We start from the raw sequence: 17,659 nt of genomic DNA on the forward strand, positions 1-17,659 counted from the left end.
ACTGAGCGAATGGAAGAGACAAAGATTTACTGTCAAAATTGTTTTCTGTTTTTTTTTTTTTTTTTTTCTGTTTTTAAGTTTTCCATTTTGTGAGTTGGACTGAGACATGGAGTGGAAAAAGTAAAAAACAAAAAAAACTTGTTGCTCTTTTCTCAATAACATAATAATGTCTAATATTCAATTTGAGTTTTGTAATATTTGTATGTATGTATGAAAGTTTTGTAAATTTGTGATCGTATGCACGTTTTGGCATATGAGTGTATGTATCCTAAAATTTTAAATGCTTGTTTCTTTTTGGTTTTGTTTTGCATGTAGATTGCCGTTTAGTTTCTTTTGTTTAAAGGTTTAGTTTTTATGTTTATTTCTGGGACCATGTACAATACTGTATAACGTGGGCAGGATCTTGGACCTCATGCTACATTGATATTATATATGAATATAAAAACATGTTTTCCCTATGGAGAAAGTTTTAAGTTATATATCGCCTGTACACTTTGGGCTGCCTTTTAGATCTAACTGTCCACTGTTTAAGATAACAATGATGATAATGGATAAAACATATTAATGATGAAGAATTATGCTGATGAAATAATAAAGATTCTTAATAAATCTTATTACATTTACAACACATCTTGCTCCTGTGTTTAATGGTCCCGTGTAAAAATACAGACATAAAGTGCAGTTAGAAAGCTTTTTTTTAATTGATATTTGTCCTTACAAAACATCAAATTTAAACATTAAAAATACAAAACAAAAAGAAACAGTTGATTCACAAATAATAAAACATGAAAAACATCACAATGGCCACTAGATGGCAGAGTTACATCGTTATCAAAGTTACTAATTAAGGTGCTGTCCTAGGACACATTCGTAAAACAAACAGAACAGTAATTAACTGCGGCAGCACATTAATTGTGTCTCTGTCTTCAGAGGGAGAGACTGAAACGTCACAGCATCAATCCACCTGTGAGCAACACATCAGATTTAATAAACAGGACTTTCTTTGTTTTCCTGGGTGCTCCTTGTTTGCCTCCCCTCTCACAGAATTGTGGGAGAATCAGCAGCCGCCTCTCTGGCTGTGCTGCATCTGCTCCTGAATCCTCTCCAGCACCTCCTGCATCCTCCTCAGCTACAGAGAGGAATAAATGAATAAATGAGTGGTGATTGCCTTCGTTAGTGAGTGAATGAATGAATGAGTGAGTGAGTGAGAGAGTAAGAGAAATGTACCTCTTCGTCTTTCTCAAAGATGAGTCTTTCCTTCTCAGTGTCAACGACGGCCAGCGGCAGAGGAAAATCTGCCTCGCTCCCCTCGCGATGTTTCTCGCGCAAACTGAAGGCCATATTCACACATTCACACCCACATACATTCAAAGAACACAATCTGCGTGAACATCTGATGTACATATTATTTTTAAGAGCCTACATTATATTTTAAAATGTTCTGAAACATCTAATATCATGAATGTAAAAACAAAAAGAATATTGAACTCATTAAAATGTGTTTTTTTTTTGTTATCGAAATGGGATACTCAGTGGCTATTTTTGAACTCCTTGTCTGTTTGAACTTTATTTTGATATCACGTTATTGTTTTGGTTCTCGAGTTTTGTTCAGTATTTGTTGTTTAGGTTTGAAATCCTGCTTCTTGTGTGATTTTGTTAGTATTTCCGGTTTTATTTTGAAACCCTGTGCCTTGTGTACCTGTTCTTACTCTACTTCCCACCATTGTCTTGTTTCCCGCCTTGTTGATTGTTTGCCCCGCCCTAATGTGAATCACCTGTGGCCAGCTACCCTCCGTGTATATAAGTCTTGTTGTGCCCTTGGTCCTGTTTGTCAGGCCTGAGTCTGCTGTCTTGCAGAGTTTGTTCCAACTGTTTGCCCCCAGAATTTGTTCCTGTTATCGTATCTGCGTTTGTACTTGTGCTTGTACCAAGTTTGTGGACCTGTGGACTGCCCTGTGTTTGTACCTGGCTGTTTTCCCATTCCTGGTGCTTCTGTGGATTTACCTCTGGGACTGATGTGAGGCAAGTAGGAGTCAAGTCTAGCCTTCAGGTCTTTGTTTTGAGTTTTCCCTACAAGAAGGGCACCTTAAGTTTTGTTTCCTGGTTCTTGAACTTTGTAACCAGTGGTTTTTGTTACTGAAATAGTAACAAAAACCACCATAGTCTATCTGGCAAGTCAGCATTTGGGTGCTTCCCTAGTGTTCTTGGCGACAGCAGTAGTTATAACATGGAGATCTCTAATGATGATTGGATTTATCGATGGAAAATCTGGACTTAAACTACTGCTACTGCCCTTTATTTTGTTTCTGTATTTGTAGGAGCTTGTTAAAGAAACAGACAACCTACTGACTCGGGATGAATATTTCTCTAAAATACTCTTAGATGCCACTGAAATGGCTACAGCCAAATATGTGCATTGAATATTTTCTTCATGTTTTTTTTTTGCTTTACAATACTGTATATGCAAAACTTAAGTTCCCAAAAAAATATTGTGAAAACAAATCCCTCTCCTCTGAGAAGCAAGAAGGTAACAGGTAAATAACTTTCAGTGCTATTGTTAAACTCATGGATGCTCACAGATAAGCAAATGCAGGGACAGAATTTTAATGACTCAGTCAAACGTGACCATGTGCATCCTGCCTCCACCCACCTGCGTTTCCTCTCCTGCACCACCATGCGTGTCATGTTCTGGATGCATTGTGCTCTGTAGTTTTCGTAGTGTGTCTCCCGAGTCACGTCCTTCAGGTCATGCATGTGCGTTCTCACCAGCATGTTCCTCAGCAGCAGGAAGTCAGAGTGATCTGGGTTCTCCACTGACCATGCAGCGACAACACATTACTGGATCATTTTACTTTAGCAAAAAGAACTGGCACTGAACTACAAATTAAAAATAACTGAACAAAATTAACTATAACTAGTGACTGTGTGTAATACCTTCTACCACACCCCAGGGATAGACACGACCCCTGAACCTGCGACCTTTACATTCCACTTGAACGTTACTCCCAATTACTGCAAACGGGATGCTGTCCTGCAGAGAGAAGCAAAAACAATGAACTGTCAGTCCTGTTGTGGATGAGATGGCACGTTTGAGCTGTGAGAAATTAACTGAAGAACCTTGAGTATCTGGTCCTGCTTCTTAAAGTCTTCGTCCTCATCTGAATCACACTCGGGAAACTGGTAGATGTTGATTCCAAACTGCTTGATCTCCTCTCTGATCTAGAGCATGTGGACACGTTGGAAAAATATTGATACAGAGAATAAAATATTTTCTTGGTTTGTGATTAAATACCTGCAAATGTAATGATATTTCTAACAGCTGTAATTTGTGCTTAGAGCTACTTAGTAAATGTTCACATGCTGAAGAGAAACATTATACATGCTTAACATAAGCATGTTAGCATGCTGATATCACAAAATGCTAAGTCACTGAAGCACTCTTTTACATACACTGGATACCTTACACTTAGTATAGCAAAGAACCAGTGGTTTGAGCCATGTGTCTCAGTTCAGGGCAATCTCATACCTTCATCTTCTTTCTGCAGACCTCTGCTTGTGTCAGGCTGTCAGCTTTGGCCAATAGGGGAACTATGTTGACTTTTTCATGCAAAGCCTTCATACACTCCACATCCAGAGGTCGAAGACTGACGGGAGGAAAACACATTTGTGTGCGTACACACTCATTCAGAAATATGCCCAGAAGATACTGAACAACTTTTAAATACAGTTGTTGTAGTACTGTCGTACTACTTTAGGGGCATGTGCAGAAATAAAAGGGGTTGTCAGTGTACCCGTGGCCAAACGGAGAGATGAAGTAGAGGCAGCAGTGAACTCTGTTGTCCTGGATATTTCTTCTGTTCAAGCCGCTCTCATCTCTGAAGTACTGTTCAAACTGCTGGTCGATGTAGTCTTCTACTTGCTTCCAGCTGATGCAAACACATAAAATCGGAGTGAGTGAAACGACAGCCATGGCCAAGAAACAATGTGGGCTATTTCAAAATAAAAGCACATGCTGTGTGCTTCTGATGCCATGAGTTGAAGCTGAGGTTCATGACTTTGGGGCCCATTCTACAGAGCATCAGTGTCACCAAGTCATGTCTGGGTAAAGCTGGTTTGAGCCTGCAGGAGGAGAACGATGCCGGCCTCACCTTTCTGTGTTGTTGACAGCGTCTCCGAACCCTGGTGTGTCTATGATGGTGAGCCTCAATTTGATTCCTTTCTCCTCAATGCTAATGGTGTGTTTGATGATGTCGACTGTTTGACTGATCCGTTCTGCAGACACATACGGATGCAACGTAACTGAGTCTACACAGGCAACAAGTTACCAGAAAGTAGTGGCTACTAATGATGTAATTGATGACCATACATCTATAGGACATATGACTGTTATAGAAGTAGAACTTTCTCACCTTCAGCATTAGGAACCTTCCTGTCTTTGTAGAGGTCCGTGAGAAACAAACTGTTGATGAGTGTGGATTTACCAAGGCCAGACTCTCCTAAAGAGGGAAAGAAAGAGGCTCTACAACCCTGATTCTTGAAGCAACATAAGTAAAATATCACATGACTTTAACACAAATATATGGTTACAAAACCTCTACCAAAAAAGAAAGTACATCTTCACACTTAAAACATAATTACACAATACCATACTCCTACTAATGATAGATGGTTGTAGTCATGTCAGAGCAATGTCTGTAGTCTATATAGATTGAGGCACTGTGCCAGTCTACTGACATCTGCTCTAATGTTATCTTGAAAGGTTCTTGATGTGTGTATATGGTGATTTGATTTGTTTTTTTTTCTGTTTTTTTATTTTAGGAGGAGAGATGTTACATTCAGTCCTGATAACAGCCTTGATACTTTTAAAAGTATCACAGTAAGCAGACACGAGAGACTCACCTGCCACCATGAGTGTAAACGTGAAACCCTTCTTCACTGTTTTTCTATGAACCTGGTTGGGCAATGTGGCAAAGCCCACATACTCCTTGTCCTGATCCTGCACAATGAAAACAACATAAATATGTGCATATTTATTACAAGATGTTAACAGACAATAATATATATATATATATATATATATATATATATATATATATATATATATATATATACACACACACACACACACACACACACACACACACACACACACACACACACACACACACTAATGGTAAAGATTTACAATGACAGCTTACAAAAGCAGACAAAAACACACCTCCGGAGAGTCATAGGGGTCAAACCGTCCCCATGGACTGCGTGGACGGGAGGATGGGCTGAGCGGAGATTCAAAAGACACCTGAGAGATGAGTTGCCTCCTCAGGGGCAGGGGCTGGATCTCTGCGTCCATCCCTGCACGATTTGGTCTGTGAGGGACTATCGGGAATCCAGCGGCGTGGCATGGGATGGGACGGGGCAGAGAGGGCGTCCCAGGAAGGCTGGTGAGTCTCCCATTGGTTGCTGCCCCAGATCCCTCTGCCTCACGGTTGACTGGTGTCTGGAGCTGTTCACCAGGCTGAGGGATGGGAGGTAGGTCCCTCATGGCATAAGGAAACTGAGTGTCCTCCTGGTCCTCAATAGACAGACTAGATAACTGGCACAGGAGGCAGCAGAGGTACACATGGTTTTATATGGACAATGAAAAGTGTCAGGAATATAACTCACTTTTGATCAAAACAAAAAAAAAAGTGATTTTTCCCATTTACTGATTTGCTTGGAAAACTATGGCACATAAAAATACACATTTGAGGGCTGAGATGTATGAGATAAAAGGATAATGTCAGCAGGACTAAATGAAATAAACCGAAATCTTAAAAATGATAATTGATGAAAGTTTCCTTTTCAGCTTCCTTGGATTCCTTGGGCATTTATCATTTTCAAACTATTGGCTGGAGATGAAAATGTTAATATATGTGAATATATCTATGTATATAAAGTCTCCAACTGGCTAACTGGTGGCCATAGTTTGACCCACACTCTCTCCATACATAACTTAATGAGTATGTGTCTTCTGTTGTAGTGGTTAACTACACCCTTTCTCAACCGATCAGCCCTGGCCTGTGATCCCATTATACCATTACAGAGGCCCTCATCCATCTGTCCAGAAAGGGTGGAGATACAAACAACAGTCTGGAGCTGGAGGTTAGTAAACACTAGGATCTACTAAATACTCTGAAGTGCTGGTTTCTTTTTTGTATAAGGGGCATATGTCAATTTGGAGCGTATGTGCATACCCAGGTGGATGAAAATGTTCATCAGAGCTGTATGAATGACCTTCTTTGGTCACCTCATAAGTAATTTCCCCACAGAGTGACTCTACTTGTGCTTGTGTGATCAAGGACAGCCACCAACCTCCACACCTGCTTTGCAGGAGGTGCACATCTCTGCATCTCTGTTGTATCTCCTTTTGACCTGGACTAAATGTAACAGAATATCCCACACTGTTGCAGGCCTGACCAGGGTTTCTGTGGTGTCCCTCTACCTGTCAGCTCTCATTACCCACAAAGCTTTGCAGCAGGCTTAACCCAGCGTCTAATGCTCTGACAAGGAGGGGGTAGGGGTTGGAGACTTAACTCTTACACACACACATGCACAAGCTGTGAACACTATCATTAAAGACTATTCTACAAACTTGTCCTACCTCCTTTTCTGCAAAAGTCGCAGCTTTTTTGAGAGGAACATAAATGAATGTGGGGGTGGGGGGACAAAATAGTTTGTTAAAAATAAAAAATACAAATGCAGAAGGACTCTGTGTAAGCTGGATATAGAGAACATAAAATTATTGCAATTGATTCTCACGAAATGAATAAATAATAAATCAAAATTCAGAAAAGCAAGTAGATTAACAAGGCTATACCCTCCAGGCATAAGTAAGCGTTGAAGTAGAACGCAATGCTGTAAATTGCAGAAACAAACAGTTAACGGGCTGTAACAACATTTTATCCCTTAGTTTATATGGGTCACACACAGCCCTACAGGAATACTACAGGCTGCTACGCTAATTTTATAGTTAGCCGAGCAGGTAGTATTCCAAATACTGCTGATAATTTCAATAAATCTGTGATGCAACCTATTGGTCTGTACGAATGCAGGTGTGCAGTGTTGTAGACGTACCTTTCTTATTGCTGCGGAACCTGACCGGAGAGGACATGTGCTCCATGTTGCTGCCGGTTTTCCAAACGCTCCGCAGACCAGAGGCAGAGAATGGATAAAATCCCAGTGTCAGTGATGCCAAACTATGGGAGAACTAATAGCATGTATTGAGGCATAGATGGTGTGTGCGCGGGTCCATGCATCAGACTGAGCTCCGTGTGCTGTCCGCTCAGTGTGAAGACTCTGACGTGGTTTTAAGTCCCAGGGTGTAGAATACCGAGCAGGCTCATATTCCCCAAGGACTACAGTACTACTACTATGGTGATAATAATAATAATAATAATAATAATAATAATAATAATAATAATAATAATAATAATAATAATAATGCTTCATACTGTGTTGAGACCTCCTCAGCTTTTGCATACTTTATATTGACGATTTAATTTCAAATTATTAAAACTGCCATCAGACTGCACTCAAGAACTCACGGTGACAAAGTGAATGCATGTTTTTAGACAATTTGTAAATTTATTTTAAAAAAATCAAAAGTGGAAACTTAAAGAAGTAGGCAGACCTTTCGCAGTGGTACTGCAAACTGCGATCAGGCGCATCCTGTTTACTTTCATCTTCACTGAGGTGTTTTCTAGATTTTCAGATCACAACTGAACCGAATGGATACAGTTAGTTTGAAATGATTAAAACATCTATTGACTTTATCCACTGTTTAACCTTAATCATCTTTTCCAGTGTGTAAATGTCATGTCATCATCTCCCGTTTATCTGAGTCCAGGCCCAGTTCGCGGGGGTGGCTGCCACTCAGTCCGCAATGCACCGACGTCCTCCCACGGGTGGTGGGCCCAGGGCAGGCGGTGTCGCCCGGAATGGGGCTCAAACCCAAGACCCCGAGAGACTGAGTGTCGTGCTCTACCTTCTGACTTAACCGGGCAGCCAGTGTGTAAATACTTAATTATGTATTTTAACTTAATTAGCTTGCCATTTTTTATAGCTATATATCAAGCCTACAGGACTTAACTGTTTTAGTTCATATACAGATTTTCTGTTAAGTACTATAATTGGTATTCATAGTTAATTAATCTCCATTGTTATTGTTAATGATGTATACTCTGTGTGAAACATGGACACGCCAAAAATGTGTGGTCACTTTTGCCGTCTTCCATGTTAAATGCACGGACTGCATTTTGTAATGTATGTTAAATAGTGATCAAAATTTAGTCATATGATTTTATTATTTTCTTTATTAAGAACAACTACAGTTGTCCAGGAAAGTCGTTATATGTTCACAGCTGAGTGTGTTGGATGTGGTCCGACCATTTTTAACAGAAATACGTGAGGCATTCTGATAAATAAGACCCATGCAATGTAGCTTAAAGTGTAAAGTGCCATGTGTTTCACAGCTTCTGGGAAAAGTTGAATCTAGAGCCCTTCCGACAAATTGGCCAGTTTTAGCCCATCACAGATATACCAATATCATTATGCTTGTTGGCCAATAAATAAAGTGAAATTATAATATAGAGATGCAAAAAATATGTTTGAGGTCATTCATAAACAGTGTTGTAGACTGTCCATCTGAGAGCACTGACAGATTTTTGGGAATTAAGTAATCCCTGTCAAAAAATATGCTTCTGTTATGTACTAAACAAATAAATACCAGCCTATATTTCACATGGGTATTAACTAAATCCAGTATTGGCCAAGCTCTAGTTGAAACTACATAAATACTGATTCACAGAACAATATGAGGCAAATGTAATGTGTTAGGCAGCTACTCAGTGTTCATTGGTTTAATGTCTCTGCAGGTTTTGCATGCATTAGTCCTCCGCATATAGCTTTATGGTTCTTTCAGGTCTCTTCCAGTTGTTTGAGAAGGCACCAGCATGTTCGTATGGTGTTTTAACTCTTAACGGCGGGATCTGTCGATGCATCCTTTCTTGGCCATCAAATTAAACAATCAGAGAAAAGAGCTGTCCTCTGTAGATCTCTCCCACAGTACTCTGCATGTCCTCCTGTGCCCGTTAGACTGATCTTGGAGTGAACTATTGACCTCCAGTGGTTGTGAGGGCTGGTGCTGGGCCTTTGGATGTCCTGAGTGGTTGTTGTGTTCAAAGGTTTCAGACCCGTTATGTTCTGAGTCTGTGCTCATAGACCTGCAACACTGGCTCTTGTCTTGTGAGTGGTTCATACATTCTCTGCTCAAACGGGAGTGGTTGTGCTCGGTCCTCACGTCATGATTGTCATGTGTGTGCTGCTGTCCACCCAAATGGCTGTGAGGTGTGCTGTTTTGGTCTTGGCTTTGAGTGAGGTGATTGGGCTCTGAGTAGTTATTTGCATTGTCTGAACGTCGCTTAGAGTCAGGGCTCTGTCTTTGTGGCTGTGAGCAGTGGGTTTGTTCTTGAGAATTAAGGGTGTTGTCCTGGTTGTGGGAGTGGTTTTGGTGGTTACGGTTTTGCCAGAAGGCTTTACGGAGCTGCTCTAACTCAGAGAGCAAAGGCAGACCGATGTCCAGGTGCATCAGCAGATTCTCCAGCCACTCCTCCAGCTTTGAAAAAGAAGGTCTGAAAGAGTGAAATAGTTGTGGTAAGTAGAGGCTGTAGGGCTTTACATGCTCCACTGCAGTTTTGCATTGTCTAAATATTTAGACTCTACACTATTACAATATTCTGAATTGTCTTAGTTTGGTTTGATTTTTGAAATCTAGTGCTTGGTTCAGGATTCATTGTTTGAGCATCTCACAGCCCAAGAACCCTGCATCAAAGCTAAAAGCTGTGTGTGGCTTCACACATCAGTCATTATGATACAGTATACTTTATACTTGTTCTAGCTTATATTTAGCTTTATGGAAATTTAGGTGTGCCATTGTGCTGGAGTTGTGCAGTCCTACCGTTTATCAGCGTCCATGTCACAGCAGAGGACGGCCAGTGGCAGGAAGGCTAAGGGGCACTGTGGAGGGTGGTACTGCTGCAGGAAACCAGGTACGTTTAGCCCAAAGTCATTTGTCCGGGGAAGGTAGTCAGGGTCAGCACTCACTCTGCCTATTATCTAAAGACAGACGGAGAAAGGTAATGCACATACTCAGCTTTAAAACTGAAAACATGCTTGATTAATGTGGATAAAATATAGATGATGTAGGCTGAATTCCTAGAAATAAAGTACATAATATTTCTAGGAGTATTTTACTCTTCCTAGATGATCTTACCTCACATATCATGATACCAAAGGAAAAAATGTCCACCCGCTCATCATAGGTTTTTCCTGAGAGGAGCAGAGAATAGTTTTGAAAATTTGAAGCACATCTTTACTGTCCCATGCAAACCCATGCTGGAGATGTACAGATCAGTGTATTCATATTAGACCTGCTATTGGACCAATCCGTAATGACTCCCTTTTTGCACATTTCACACATTCTCTGGTACTTGTGGTATCAAGAGGAAGTTTGAGGTTAGTTCAGAAATTTCACTCTGAGTATTTATACTTGTGTCAAACCCAAATGTTCACAACACTTTATTTAAAAATGAAAACGAAAAAAATACTTTTAACGTTTAAATCAAATATGAATCTTCACCCTGATATGTTGTTGGGTTTCACTTGACTCCCAAAATCCTTCACTCATAATCAGAATTATTTTTTTTTTTTGTGCTATTTCTGTTTATTTCCTTATACTTCAGTATTTTCCTTCTGTTGCTTGCTACAATCCAGAAAAGGAAATTAGGCTTACAATACAATCTCTCATCATGTTATCTAATACAGTTGTTCCCAAAAGTTAGTCCAGGCTACTGAAAGTGTCAGAACAGGGAAACACTCTGTGTATCCCTGCTGTAATTGATAGCCTGAAACCTTATGCACTCACCATGGATCATCTCAGGGGCCATCCAGTAGGGGTTTCCTACAACAGTATACCGTTTCCTCCGGTCAGGCCTGCGGAGCTCTGACAGTGTCCCCTTTGCAGGCCGCTCCATAGACAACGTTCTGCTCTGATTCCTCTCCTCCATCACCAGCCTGGCTAGTCCAAAGTCTGCCACCACCACAGACTGGTTCTAAACAAGCAGACGCAAAGAAAGAAATGTAAAGAACATTTAATGAAGGGTTTTTTTTTTTTTAGATTAAAGAGCAAACCCACAGTAAGGTTATGGTAGTCTGTGCTTTGTGTAGCATTTTTTAATTTAATGTAGTCGCAACACATTAACTCATGTTAATATAACACTGCAGCACATGTCAGGTTTGAAATGGAGATTTGTGATGGAACCACTTGTTTACCTCTCTGACCAGGCAGTTGTGTGAGTTTAGATCTCGGTGGATAACATTCATGGAGTGTAGATAGGCCTTAGAAGGAGAGATGTTATATAAATTAGGTAAAGTTTGTACCAGATTAAGAAATAATTTTTGGATTTTAATCTTTTATTTTCAGAACATTTACCAGAAAAAGACTCACCATTCCAGCTGCAATGTCTTTGGCATAGCCCACTCTTATATTCCAAGGAAAGTCCTTGTCCTACGACAAGACGGTCATGATCAACGTACATTATCTGTGCACTCTCACAGTACTCATGAAGAAACATAAAAACCTATTTTAACTTACCATTTTCGTGATGGTCTCCCGGAGAGTTCCTCCCTGGATGTATTCAGAGACGAAGTTTATTCGTTTGTCCTTATAAAATAGTCCAATGAACTTCAGGACATTGGGATGGTCCAGACAGCGCATCACCTTCACCTGTACAAATTCAGTGGAGATGTGCCTCATGACATTATAGCAACATGAAACGTGAGATGGTCAACTAACCCTCTTGATGGTATAAGTTGGTAAAACTGTTCTGGGGAACATTCTTAATAAAACTCAGCTCTTTTACCAGCTTACTACCTGCAGTGGGTTTCAGTGGCAAAGAGCAGCCATATTCCTTAACTCAGAGTCCTTAGATTTCAAATATACTGTGTGTTTTTTGTAGCTCTATAGACACATAAGCAAACTCACCACTTCTAGATTTGGTGAAAATGAGTTTGCAGTGTGAGCTTAATTTGTTGTACGTTCAGCGCATCTGAGCATAAAAAATGTAAGTTTCCCAGCTACTTACATCTTCAAACATGAAGCCTTTCCTGCTCCGATGACCACTTACCTCCTTTAAGAAAGTCTTCTGTGTCTCTTCGTCAAAACTGATCAACTCTTTCATCACCATCACCTCTCCTGTCTCCTGATGTGTTACCTTGACGAGAAACAAGTTGGCTGGTTAAAATCAATCTTACAAAGAACTGACAACTGGACTTTCAGTTGTTTGAAATATTTTGAGAAAGTCACCCATTAAAAAAAATGACACGGACGGTGTGATGGAAAAAGGTAACTGTGGTACCTTGACAGCCTGTCCAAAGCAGCCCTTGCCAAGCACTTCTCCATGGATGAGGTCTGAAGGTCTGAAGATGCGGTGGGTCCGCTCTCCGGGGTCCACGCGAAGAGACTCTGAGCGAACCATGTCCCTCCTTTGAGTTAAAAGCGACAGTGCTCCAGGGGACAAAGGGCACTTATCTATACTACAGCTGCGCCTGGCAAAGGAAAGAAAGATTTAGACAAAGAGAAAGGAATGATGAATCAAAGTAGGTCAGTAGTCAGCACTTACAGGATGTGTCTGGATCGCAATCCCATGGTTCCCTGGTGCTGAGGCGGTGAGAGGCTCATCCTAATTTGTTCATCTGTCTCCTCCCCTGGACTTGGCTCTTCCTCCAGACTCGGGAGTTTGCGGGTTGAAGAAAGTTTGCTGCGGACACAGGGTTCAGGACAGCTGATGTTGTCCTGGGGATCGTTTGAGTGAAGGAGGTCAGCAGGAGACTGTGGGTTGTGCTCAATGGTCAGCTGCAGTGGTCTGTTTGTGTCCTGGATCACACGGTGTATCTAGGGGAAATGTTGTGACGATGTTGTGGTTTTTCAGTATTTCTTATTAAGTAATGTTTTTTGGATGCTACGTCTTACTTATACTTACAATATTATTACTAAATCAGTAGGTGGTTTGAGACTTACCTCATCTGGGGAAATGTTCCTTACAGGAATGCCGTTGACCTCCAGGACTTGATCACCAGTGTGGACAGAGGACAGCAGATCTGGACTGAGGACAGCTGAATCTAACCTGAGGGAGAGTAAGAATTAGTGAATGGGTGAAGGAAGGGTGGGGTAAGACAAAAAAAAGGGGGGGGGGGGGTGGATCAGGTTTAGCGCTAATTAAACTAAAACTTGTGCTACTTAAACTCACTCTGTCACAGTGACAAGAGGACTTTTGTCTTGATTGAGGTCGGTGGCCACAGTCAGGCCTCGTTGGCCGCCTGCATGAGGAGGGAAGGACACCAGCGCCACCATGTGGGGACTCTTGGTAAGAGGAGAAGCTGACCTTGCAGCTGATACCGCACCCTGACGGAAACAGTGACCACTGCAGAATAGAGAAAGTGAGGGGGTAGAAGGTAAGAACACGCATCAGAATCAGAAATATGTTTGGCACCTTTTCTATTTCTATTTCAGTTGCAATTATAGCTTCTCACATACGACACTTTCTTTCTGTTTCAAACTTACCAGTAGAGTTTGGTGTGTTCGACAAGCGTGTAAGTGTCTCCATCTCCAATGAACATATCGCAGCTCATACAAGTGAAGCATTCAGGGTGGTACTTCTGCTCTCCAGCAACCTGTTTATACAGGGAGGCAGTCCCGTAAAACACAATGCAGAGGCCAAGGGGATAATACTGATTTTTGCAACATGAAATTTGGTGAGGTCAGACGTGACAGGCCAAATGCAGCTCTGAATTGTAGGAGTTCTTTCTGTACATTCCTGCATCAGGGCCATGTAGTGTCAGGATGTTTTCAGAGGATATCCTCTGGTTTGAGAGTTGAAAGAGGGGGGGGAGCATTTATTTTCAAATCAGGAGGGAACCAAGAGGCAGGAAGGCTTTGAATATGAATAACTGTTGTAACATGCTGAGGCCATACTTTCAATCTATGAATATTACATAATGTACGTATTTCATGTTTGTATGGCTACTTGTTAGTTGGTTCTGACTGATCAATAAAACACCCATTTTTAAATTCATCCACCAGCTATCAGTCGGTTTGCTACTGGCTAAGTTCAAGATGTTTTGGGCTGAGTTAGCAGAAAAACGGGGGATTATCAGCCTAAGTGACTTTGGCTCGGGGCATTTTATCGAGTCTTTAACTGTGTTGTTGTGACTAATTGTAATGGAATGTTAGTCAACATCACAAAGTGAAGCCAGATGGCAAAAACTATTCAGGAAATGAGCCATTCCTCTAATGTAGTCCTGCAGTACGTGTACAGTAAGGTGTACAGACTGCACAGACAAAAAGACTTTAGTAAGGAATTGTTTTGTTTTCATTGCTTTGTGGTACAAGGCGTTAACCCTCCATTTTGATCATCTAGCATTTAAAAAAAAAACAAAAAAAAGGATTGTCATATCACCATAATGAGTCCTGTTGAGATGGTGTCCTTGCAGCCGTGGCAGTGCTCTCCATAACGGGCCCAGTAGTGCTTCTTACAGAAGAGCTGTCCCTCTCTTTCATAGTACCAGTGAGACAGGATACAGCCACATTCACAACACCTAAAGACAAGAGGGATGCAAGAAAGACAGGGATTAGGATGGCGATGGTGAGACAATAGATACTCTATTAGGGGTGTGTCCACGCAAAGCAACGTGAGCCTCATCGGTGAAGGAACACGAGACTCGAGGAGAGTCGACCTGTTAGGTCGTCTCACGCAGGATCAGGTAGAACATTTCCAGGTCAACTGGACTATAAATTATTTTCTTCAGTTTGGCCTTGTTTCCTGACACGCTGTATACCATGTCACTGATACCCAGTTCCTTTCCCCTCTTGACCTGGTTGACCCTGCTTGTTGTGAGTGACAATGTCATTCTTTTATTAGTCATGAATCGAGGTTGAGACATCAAGTTGTTGCTGTTCCTCCATCACACGCCTTGAAGAAGTACAGTTACCATCACAGCAGGGATGATGTTGAAATGATGCACTACAGATGTCAAATTGCTAATGTCACCATGACAGAAGGACTACTCTTGTTTGGTCAGTGGTCAGTCACATGTTTTCACAGAAACACTGTAACTTAGTGTTAGTTTCCTGTGGCCACACCCACACAGTGAGAGAGAGAACTAAACAAAGTGCAGACACTATGACACTTAAAACCCACTGGTTCCTTAAATGTAGTGTAGGTGCAGTTCTTTCTGTGGCATCAGGGTAATACTGTATTTATAATAGTAACTATGTACAATAAAAAAACTATTTTCTTATCTGTCCAACACTACAGCCGGAGTGGGAGGTGACTTCCTGGACTGAGTACAGCTCTCTGTTTCCCTTCTCCTAGCCTCAACTGTAAATGCCATGCTGCTCTTACAATAGGGAATGAAAAGCTTTCCTTACTATTGAAAATAAAGTCAGGGAGGGACTCAGTTATGTCAAATGTGAGAGACATTCAATGACAGCATTTCACTGCAGTGAAATGACAGCATTTCACTTCACTGCGGCCTAAAATCTTGTTACGCAACTGTAATTGGCAGTCTCTAGTCTTAACAGATGCTGGGCTTATTGTGCACAATGGGAAGTACTGTTAGACGTCTGTAAGACCTGCCTCTTATTTGTTACTGAGGAAATAATTAAATAATAAATACATCAGACAGCTGCAGGTTTATTTTTGACCTCATATCTTTGTTATTGTGCCGCTGGTGACGGATGTGGAACCTTTCAGCTTCACATGTGCAATTCCGCTTGAACATCTGGTTGTGAGAAAACCGTGGAATCAGCACAGGCATATATCCAGACGATATGTCCTCTCTCTGTGTCGTGCTGCCACTCATCTCCTCACATTTCTCAGTTTCTCCTCTTGAAGGTATTCTCTTCATCTGGCTCATGCTGCAGCTTATTCTTATTCTTTAGCCATTCGTAAACCCCCTCTTTGTTCTAAGATCTGTCCCTGTGTCTCTAAATGTGGAGCTGTGGACACACTAGCACCTGGTGTACATAAAACAAACATGTCATGAAGTCAGGATGTTAACCTAGGTCAAATGTTAAGAATCTTCTGATGTTTTCTCCTGCCATGGTTTCCTCCGTGTTTTGTCTGTGTTGATCTGCTGGACTTCCTTTAAAAAAAAAAAGTAGTTTTTAAAGGAAACCTTTGTTTTTGACCCAGTTGTATTGTGTTGGGTGTTACAGGAATATTGTCAATGGTGTTATGTATGTGGCATAAATGTGTGCATTTGGAGCTTATTCTGTGTGCATGTTTTAATATAGACCCGAGGAAGAGTAGTTGTTGGCGGGGTTAAGCAAATGAGAATCAAAAGAAACATACAGAAAACATGTAGTTATGGATTGTACTTTTGCCTGCTTCTGTACCTCACAAGGCAGTAATACTCCCTACTGTTATGATTTCATAAACTACTCATACACATTTTCATAGTTGATGCGACAGTAGAGAGACTGTTGAAGCAGGGGTTGCTCGTGTATGTGTTTGCCACGGCAGACTTCTTTTTGAGGAAGTATCACAGATATCGTGCTACGCTTTTCTTAGACTCTGTTTCGCTGACTTTCACTCACTCCTTCGTGCTCTTTTTTTCTCTCATTTGTACATGCACATCTCACCAGTTAACAACAGAGGCTCTTACCGTCCTTTCATTCCTCTCCGAAACCTCTGGTCCCGCCGTGACATTCTGCCTGTCAGTTCACCAATAGACGACATTCACTCAGAAACAATCCACCCAGAGTTAGGGTTAGAGAGAGCTTCTTAGCTGCATCTGTTCATGAGCGGATCATACATGTACTCTGCTGTGAGCGGTAGCAGGCGTTGTCATTTCTTTTTTTTGTTTTTTACTCTCTCTCTCCATGCGCTCAGACTTCCTGTGTGTACGAGTTCCCTCTCTAATGTGCAGATTAGCTGTGTGAGAAAAAACTCTGACCCCCTGACACCAGCTGGCCAGTCTCCCTCTGTTGGTAGCAGAGAAACAGACCTATCCCAGTAAAGAAGTTCAGCTTTGCCCTCCCCCCTCATGTTCCTTCTAGTATGTAGACCTCTGCAAGATACAGTTACACTCTTCTGCAGAGTTTACAGAGTCCAGAGAGTAAGGGAGGGTTAAGGTTACAGTCTCTCAAATGTAAACCAACATGAGTGTTAATATGAGTTAATAAAAGCGTGTTTTTCTCAGAAGTGGTGTGAGAGACTCAGTGAGTCTGTGTGTTTTGAACTGAGCTCTGTTCCCATCAGCACAGGCATAATCTCTTTATGAATGCCCCAATTACTGCACTGTCCTGATCCTTCAGTAAAGCACTCTATTCAACACACACAAGAAACAAAGAGGGAGAATTGAGTTGAAGCACAATAAAGGGGAACAGTTCAGAATCAGAAGAAATAAACCATTGGTACTGTTCAATATGACACTTAGATACCCTCTGCTCTTTATTTTGCTTGAAGAGCACTGGTTATACATTTTTATTTCATTTTTCTATAATTAGTCCATCTGCTAAATTTATAGCTTTAATGACTGTAATTCATGGTAGTGGTAGATC

General features: G+C 41.2%; 2 protein-coding genes across 2 annotated transcripts; both read right to left on the reverse strand.

Moving 5' to 3' along the window:
* Positions 1-1,057: 1,057 nt before the first annotated feature.
* LOC121190405 (septin-5-like) lies at positions 1,058-7,159 on the reverse strand. The gene is made up of 13 exons (XM_041051107.1): positions 7,114-7,159; positions 6,641-6,663; positions 5,219-5,593; positions 4,900-4,996; positions 4,410-4,496; positions 4,149-4,272; positions 3,792-3,926; positions 3,527-3,644; positions 3,118-3,219; positions 2,935-3,031; positions 2,651-2,813; positions 1,228-1,330; positions 1,058-1,129 (listed from the first exon to the last, which is right to left on the reverse strand). Exons 1-13 carry the CDS (start codon positions 7,157-7,159, stop codon positions 1,058-1,060), a joined length of 1,542 nt encoding a protein of 513 aa, XP_040907041.1.
* A 440-nt stretch (positions 7,160-7,599) lies between these two features.
* On the reverse strand, positions 7,600-17,037 carry LOC121190963 (LIM domain kinase 1-like). Its single transcript, XM_041051985.1, has 15 exons — positions 16,762-17,037; positions 14,553-14,691; positions 13,658-13,767; positions 13,344-13,517; positions 13,115-13,220; positions 12,717-12,988; positions 12,453-12,642; positions 12,222-12,308; positions 11,690-11,821; positions 11,543-11,602; positions 11,368-11,433; positions 10,961-11,147; positions 10,310-10,365; positions 9,995-10,152; positions 7,600-9,668 (listed from the first exon to the last, which is right to left on the reverse strand). The coding sequence occupies exons 1-15, from the start codon at positions 16,833-16,835 to the stop codon at positions 9,065-9,067; spliced, it is 2,415 nt and encodes an 804-aa protein (XP_040907919.1). The 5' UTR covers positions 16,836-17,037; the 3' UTR covers positions 7,600-9,064.
* Between the last annotated feature and the right edge of the window lie 622 nt (positions 17,038-17,659).

The sequence above is a fragment of the Toxotes jaculatrix genome, chromosome 12 (assembly GCF_017976425.1).
Source record: "Toxotes jaculatrix isolate fToxJac2 chromosome 12, fToxJac2.pri, whole genome shotgun sequence".
Lineage (NCBI taxonomy): Eukaryota > Metazoa > Chordata > Actinopteri > Toxotidae > Toxotes > Toxotes jaculatrix.

Bases quoted from the DNA above. Each gene is read 5' to 3' on its own strand.
- LOC121190963 (XM_041051985.1), bottom strand. From the start codon at position 16,835: ATGTCGTCTATTGGTGAACTGACAGGCAGAATGTCACGGCGGGACCAG. The intron at 11,434-11,542 runs GTGAGTCTTTTT...TCTCCTTCTAAG, and splicing joins AAGACATTGCAGCTGGAATG to GCCTATCTACACTCCATGAA. The intron at 10,366-10,960 runs GTGAGTGCATAA...TGCTCCTCTCAG, and splicing joins GGCCCCTGAGATGATCCATG to GAAAAACCTATGATGAGCGG.
- LOC121190405 (XM_041051107.1), bottom strand. From the start codon at position 7,159: ATGGAGCACATGTCCTCTCCGGTCAGGTTCCGCAGCAATAAGAAAG. The intron at 6,664-7,113 runs GTACGTCTACAA...CTCTCAAAAAAG, and splicing joins GTTCCGCAGCAATAAGAAAG to CTGCGACTTTTGCAGAAAAG. The intron at 3,645-3,791 runs GTACACTGACAA...TCCTCCCGTCAG, and splicing joins ATCTCTCCGTTTGGCCACGG to TCTTCGACCTCTGGATGTGG.